This window comes from Heloderma suspectum, chromosome 6 (genome assembly GCF_057233095.1).
Source record: "Heloderma suspectum isolate Gila_16-S chromosome 6, 16-S_ref, whole genome shotgun sequence".
NCBI lineage: Eukaryota > Metazoa > Chordata > Lepidosauria > Squamata > Helodermatidae > Heloderma > Heloderma suspectum.
The window spans coordinates 82,036,055-82,043,804 of NC_139463.1; the positions used below are offsets into that span (position 1 = coordinate 82,036,055).

The following is a 7,750-nucleotide window of genomic DNA, read 5'->3' on the forward strand; positions in this document are numbered from 1 at the left end:
AGGTGGCAGAAACCACCCCCTGACAGAGCAAAGCATTTAGCACCCCTGGACCCAGCCAATCGATATACAATTAATGAATTCCTAAGCATATTTATCGCATGAAACGTCCCTCACTCCACAGAAACTAAAAATCATCACCTTGCTACTGCCAACCATTATTATTAGTTAAGGATAAAGGTCTAGAACAAGGGTAGGCAACCTGGTCTCCTACAGATGTTTTGGCCTACAACTCCCATCAGCTCCAGCCAGCATGGCCAATGGTCAGGGATCATGGAAATTGACATCTCAAACATCTGGAGGTGATTGTGTTGCCCACCCCTGCTCTAGAATATTTCACAGCTCAAGTTTGAGGTCTAGGGAATAGCCTGCCTTTTCCAATAAGTGTCTTGATAGCTTCTTTGACCTCTTTATTTCTCAGTGAATATATGACTGGATTAAGAACTGGCGTTACCACAGAATAGAGGAGAGAAACAAACTTGTCTTTGCCTAGGGAGTAGACTGAGTTGGGCCTGATATATGTGTAGATAACTGAGGAGAAGTAAAAACTGACTACAATGAGATGTGAAGAACACGTCGAAAAAGCTTTCTTCTTCCCTTCAGTGGAGTGGATTCTGAAGATGGCTCTCAGAATGAACAAGTATGATGTCAAAGTCAATCCACAACTACAGATCCCAAATATCACATCAGATACAAAAGCCATAGTCTCATTGAGACTGGTGTCCGAGCATGAGAGCTTTAAAAGTGGGGGTACATCACAGAAGAAATGATTGATGATGTTGGAGTTGCAGAAGGATATCTGCAGCATAAGTCCAGCATGAACAGCAGAAATGACCATTGCAGAAATCCACACTCCAATGACTACACCAAAACACACTTCTTTCTTCATGATAAGTGTATACTGCAAAGGATGGCAGATAGCAGCATAACGGTCAAAAGCCATAAATGAGAGAAGGAAAAGTTCTGTCCCCAAACCCCATAGAAAGAGAAACACTTGTGTGATGCAGCCATAAAATGATATATCTTTTCTGTGGGTGAAAAGCATCTGTAGCAGTTTGGGAGTTGTAACTGAGATGGAGAAGACATTCACTAAGGACAAATTGATGAGCAGGAAGTACATGGGAGTGTGGAGTTTCCTGCAAGTGCATATGGTAAAGACGAGGAGGATGTTACCAGCTAGAGCTGTAGCATAGATGAACATGAATACACAAAAAAGAATTGATTGTAGTTCAGTAGAATTGGTTAGACCAACAAGGATAAACTCCATAATGGTAGAGTGGTTCTGCATTTCAATATTTCTTCTGCTTGTGACCTAGACAGATAGGTGGGATTAGCTGAAATAGAGAGATAGATCTATAGTTTGTTCTTTTCTCACTCATATAACTCTGAAATTTGGCAACTATTGATTTACCCAGCAGTCATTTTAAAGGGTGTTGGAGTCTGGCATGAGAACACAGAAAACTATGTGATGTTCCCTTTCATCTCATTGTTAATCAAGTACTTATATTCATCATCAAATTCAGCCATCCTTCATGTAAAGAGCAGTATGAACCATGTCAAAATACAACTCATGAAGCAATCAGTCCTGACGTGTATCATTGCTTCTCAAGAACCACCAAACGTTCTTAATAAAGAATCCCATTTAACTTTAATTTTTATCATTTGTTGGTAAATGTCAGCATTTGTTAGGATAGGTGGATTAAATATTCCCTCTAAGTTTTGTAAGGCCTCCATAATTTGAGTGCTTTTTTAGCAGCTGGCTAATTATAATTGTCTTCAAATGCGTCTCTCTCTCTTTTCAAAAGCAATGACCTATGTCCAAGCAATCATCTCAGTCCTTGCAGGAAAATCACTGTTTGAGTTTCATTCCATCACTAACTGGACTGGTTGGAAGCATCCTTAAAATATGGATATGTGTGGACTGCACATTAAAAAAATACATAAAACAAAAATGGAGTGACTCATTTTGTGCAACAATTTGTAGCCGTTATATTCAGAGATTTAAGAAGTAGGCCATTTATTGTTTGTGAAAGACAAATATGGAAAAACAATCATTTTACCATGTTATCTGTGTGTGTTTTTCTAGCACCCCTTCAAGCTATACCATAGTATATGGTTAAGATTTCCAGATATTGCATGAAACCAAGCCCTGTTGAATCAGCTGCTTTATCGGTTCATAAGGGAAGCAGCTGCAGTTACATTCACTATGTTGCAAGCTACTGGCAGAAATGTGTTTGTTTTACTTCTATTTTTTTATTGATAGGCACTATATTAGGAAAAAGAACATAAAGGTTTTCAACACAATGCCCCCCCCCCTCCATTATTAAGTCTGAACATTTATCAAACTACTTATGCTGGAAAAATATTTCCATCATAGTACTAAAAAAAGAAATCCCTCCTGCTCTCCTACTGAGATTATCTTACATGCACAGCCTTAGTGGTGCTGGACAGACAGTACTGATAGCAAATGTTTGCATGAGTACAGTAACTCTTTCAACTAGTAACACACACAGAGTGTTGGATAATAATGGTGGAAGTGAGTAAAAGTTAATTTGAAACAAAACAAAAATACTAGCTCATGTCTAATATCTACCGTAAGGATGTTCAACTGGGGTGGGGAGAGAATCAGATCAGCCCCACAAAGAGATTGTATGAGTCCCTCTCCAACCCTGGGGAACCATCCACTTTTTAATGAAGTTGTGGTAGAAATCTTTCCTACAGTTTCCCTTATACAGAAAAGACAATATTCTGTACTTCTATAGAAATCTGTTCCCATTATTGTTTTCACTGTTTCTGTCTTCTGTCTGTTCTCCTTGATATTATGATCCAAATGGAAGATATATCTTCAAGTTTAATAGTTGGCCTCTTTACATTAAGTAGAAATGCTAAAGCTAGCGACAATATTTTCTAAGATGGAAGGGAGATGACATGACATGAAATAATTACCTTCATTCCCACCTGTTGCTTGTTTTTGATGGACTTTTACCAGAAAAACTTGTCTTTCATCAGTCTGATGGCTACTTCAGTCCTTTTGCAGTCACATTTGCTGAACAAAGGCAGTAATCAGCTGTGAAATCCTTCTGTAAATAAAGCGATGGTGCCACTGGGAAAAATGCCTTTGAGGAATTACCTGGAAGATTATCATTGTTTATTATATTGCTGAAGCAAATGTTTTCAGCATTTGGCAAATTTTCAAATTCACAACTTGATGTTCAAGTTTCAGAGACCTAAGGTGTTATCTATCCCTTTGTGAATGGCTTTACACTCCACTGATTTCTATAGGAGAGAGCTAGGCATGTACCCAATTCTCCCACTCAAATCAAAATAATCTGACAAGAATACACTTCTGTAAATGGCTATTTGAAAGTAAGACCCCTTGAGTTCAATGGAGGTTATTCCTGGGTACATTTGTATAGGAGTGCAGCCTCAAAATGTTTAACATTGGCTGGATCATGACAGTACTATTTATGTGAACTCTAAAGTCTCATTAAAAGTTTTTTTAAGGCAAACCAACCAGCAACTAATGTAAGGTTAGAGCATTGACAAGCATCCCTGAACACAAGACACTATGTTCTGAAGAGGGGTGGGGAGAAGTATTGTAATTGTGAAACAATAGTACCATAATATAATTGAGCTTTTAAATATCATCCCCCCTTTCCAATATCTAAACCTTTAATTGATGTGAAACATAACAGATTAGTGAATCATTAAATCAATCATATTTAAAATGCATATCATGAGCAAGAGAAATAATGTATTTTGGTGAATTGGTTACTTAGTTATTTTCTAATTGCAGCATTGAGTCCTAGAATGTGGAAATTTGAAGGAAGATCTCCCCCCCCTCTTCTAAACTGAGTCCAGCAACAACATATGCAGTGAACATCATGTAAGCACAATGCACTGTTTGAGAACATACAGATAAGAAATATGTTGGGCATTAGCCTTTGTATTAGATTTCTTCACATTTTAGCTGAACACATGGACCATGGGAATGGACCATAAGAGCTGACGCTGCTCCTGACCTCCATGCTTCCAGCTGAAGTTCTGAATGCAGCCTACACACATACACACTGTATATGCATTGAATCTCTGGGTGCAATCAAGAACTCTCAAAAGGCCAGAGTCCCTGACTGTGCGAACAATTTTAGAGATGTGTAGAGGTGTGAGAGGGCAGGGCTGGTACACTCAAACCCCTCTCCACCTCCACCCATTGAGGTGAAACAGATACGCTATCTAAATGAGATGATAGTGGTATGCTAATGTAATCACTTAAACACAGTAGGCATTATCAAATATTTACAGAAGATCTGCTTCCAGTTAGGGATGTATGAAATTGGCCTTACCTGGCTCCGCCAGGTTCTGCTGGGGGGGGGGGGTAGGCACTCCGTCCCTCCCCTCTGGAATCCTGGCTGGCCAGCTCCGCTCTGCGGGGATTCTGCAGAGCTGCTGGCCAGCTCCGCCAGCAGCTGGACATCCGGCCGCTGGCTAGCAGGGACGCAAATGGCGGCGGTTGTAGCGGCCGCTGTTTGCATCCCTGTAGTCAGCTGTGATAGGCTACGTAAATCTTTACGTAGCCTATCACGTCTGACTTTAAAAAACAAAACAAAAACTTGCGTAAGCAAATGGCGGCGGCTACGGCCGCCGCCATTTGCATTCCTTATTTTGGGCTGTCTTAGTCTACATAAATATTTACGTAGACTAAGACGGTGAAAATAAGAGGAACGCAAATAGCGTGGCGGACGCTATTTGCATTTCCCCTTATTTTCACCGTCTCAGTCTATGTAAATATTTACATAGACTAAGATGGCCCAAAATAAGGAATGCAAATGGCGGCGGCCGTAGCCACCGCCATTTACATACGCGCGTTTGTTTGGGTTTTTTAAAGTCAGATGTGATAGACTATGTAAAGATTTACGTAGGGATGTACGAAAGTCACTTACCTTTTTGAAGGGTGACATTCATGGTCGGGGGGAGGCGCTCTGTCCCTCCCCCCCAAAATTCTGGCCGGCCAGCTCCACTCCGCCCCGCAAGGATTCTGCAGAGCTGCCAGCCGGCTCCGCCAGCGGCCGGACATCTGGCCGCTGGCTAGCAGGGATGCAAATGGCGGCGGCCGTAGCCGCTGCCGTTTGCATCCCTGCAGTCAGCCGTGATAGGCTACGTAAATGTTTACGTAGCCTATCATGGCTGATTTAAAAGAAAAAAAATGCGCGTACACAAATGGCGGCACCCATGGGCGCCACCATTTGCGTTCCTTATTTTGGCACGTCTTAGTCTACATAAACATTTACGTAGACTAAGATGGTGAAAATAAGGGGAACGTAAGTAGCGTAGCGTCTACGCTATTTGTGTTCCCCTTACTTTTGCCATCTTAGTCTACATAAATGTTTAAATAGACTAAGACATGCCAAAATAAGGAACGCAAATGGCGGTGCCCATGGGTGCTGCCATTTGGATACGTGCGGGTTTTTTTTTCTTTTAAATCAGCCGTGATAGGCTACGTAAACATTTACGTAGCCTATCATGGTGTTTTTAAAAAATCTAGCCATGATAGGCTACGTAAATCTTTACGTAGCCTATCACTTTTTTTTTTAAACTGGAAATGGTGGCACGGCAGCTGGTTGGAAGACTGTTCGCCGCAGCTGCCGCCGCCGAACCACCGCCGAACCGCTGCCGGAGCCGCTGCCACCAGGAAGATCCGCCCAAGGTAAGTCCCGTCCTGGGGGTGGCGGGAGGGTGGAAGACCATTCCACCACCGATTTCGGGGGGCCAAATGCGCTGGCATTCAGCCTCCCTGAGATCCGTGGCGGAATTCTCTGACATCCCTAAATTTACGTAGCCTATCACATTGTTGTTGTTTTGTTTTTTTTAACCTAGCCATGATAGGCTACATGAATCTTTACGTAGCCTATCATGTCTTTTTTTTTTAACACTGGAAATGGCGGCAGCGGTGGCCAGTCAGAAGACTGGCCACCGCCGCTGCTGCCACCGCCCGGAAGATCTGCCCCAGGTAAGTCTCATCCTGGGGGGGATCCGCGCGGGGCTGGGGGGGTGGTAGGCCGTTCCGCCACAGAGTTAGGGGGGCTGAATGCATTGGCATTCGGCCTCACCGAGATCCGTGGCAGAATTCTCTGCCATCCCTACTTCCAGCCCTATTTCTGCAAACTGAAAAAGTAATGTTGATATGTTACGGCTTACCTGGTAAATAACCTAATGACATGCTTTTGTTGTGTTTTAATATATCTTTGTAAAAGTCCGTATGGCCCATACAACAAACCTTGTAACAAGTTCTTCACACCCAACAATCGTTTGGACCTGCATTTTTCAAATATATATCACTTCATCCACATCACGTAACAGACCAGTTTGTAAACTGAGGTAACTTCCAAAGATCTATCACTGTCTATTGTCCATGATGGCTACAGAGAACCTCAACATTCAAAGGCACTATACCACTGAGTTCAGGGAGGAATATTGGGGTTGGAAATTCACTACTGACTTCATGCCCTGCTTATGCAGTATCCCTGTAGAGGAAATGCTCTGGAAGTCTTTTGTATATTGAGGAAATTGTATAACCTTCTGGAATTGCTTCTTTCATGCCTGAAATGCCTATGAGACCTTATAAACCAGGTTTCTCGGGCCTCTTTGAGGCTTCTGGCTTCTTGGCCTGACTCCTCGTTCTTCAAACAAGTTAGGATGGTATGGCCGTGGAAGGCAGGAAGGATCTCTTTGGCTGTGGTCCAACTGCTACTATAGCTTATCTTTGGGGTAAGATGAAAAAATGCCTAAACATCATGAGACCATCACAACAGGTGTGACTGAGTAGGAAGCTGTGAAAGACAACACATAGCCATGGGAAAATTTGGGTATATAAGTCCCTCCACAGTATCACTCAGTTGGAGCTTCGGCGCAGACCAGGACCATGGAGGTGCTGCACATTGGCCAACTGGAGTCTCTACACTGTTGTTATCTGGGGCTTCCGACAGCAGAATACAAGAGTAAAATATTTTGCTTAGTTTTGCTTTAGTTAATAAAGCTTGTTGACTCTTACTTACTCCCTTGTTGTAATCATTGCTCTGAATCCAAGAAAGAACCTCTCTGCCTTTGGCAAAACAACCTCGAAGCATCTGGTTGGCCACAATGGGGACAATGATGGATTAGATCAAGGTGGAAAACATATGGTCCATCGGCTGCATGTGGTCCCCCTGGCCTTTGTGCAGACTCAGCCAGGGTGATTTGGGGGATAGGGTTGAGCACCCTGGACAGCTCCTTTAGAGTTCTGGCTGGTTCTGACTGAAACCTGGAATGGATTCCCAGCCCCACTGAAATTGAAGCCACCAGTCTCTGCTGCCCCCATCTCTCTCCTGCCATGCCACCGAATTTGCTGCTGAAATTTGGTGGTGCTCTGGTGGCAAAGAAGTGGTGACTTCTCTTTAAAGTTGGTGTGCTCCCAGAATCCTCTCAGGAGAGTAATTTTGCTTTAAAAATGTGCTGTTTTCCCATTCACAGTATTGCAGTTGTGCTGTTTTAACCATTCACAATCTGCAGTCTCTTTTAACCATTCATAATATCGCAGTCGCACTGCTTTCTTATTCACAGTATCACATTAGCGCTGTATTCACGATATCACAGTAGCCTGCTTTACCCATTCACAATCTGTAGCCTATTTTAACCATTCATAATATCACAATAGCACTCTTTTAAACTTTCTCAATATCCCAATGGTGGATGAGAGGCAAAAAGTGTGGGGTAAGCT

The 7,750-nt window shown here is 42.6% G+C and overlaps 1 protein-coding gene across 1 annotated transcript; it reads right to left on the reverse strand.

Annotated features, from left to right (window-relative positions):
* Nucleotides 1–340: 340 nt before the first annotated feature.
* Nucleotides 341–3,096, reverse strand: LOC146341478 (olfactory receptor 13G1-like). The gene is made up of 2 exons (XM_084807483.1): nucleotides 2,956–3,096; nucleotides 341–1,309 (listed from the first exon to the last, which is right to left on the reverse strand). The coding sequence occupies exon 2, from the start codon at nucleotides 1,283–1,285 to the stop codon at nucleotides 341–343; it is 945 nt and encodes a 314-aa protein (XP_084663609.1). The 5' UTR covers nucleotides 1,286–1,309; nucleotides 2,956–3,096.
* Nucleotides 3,097–7,750: the final 4,654 nt, after the last annotated feature.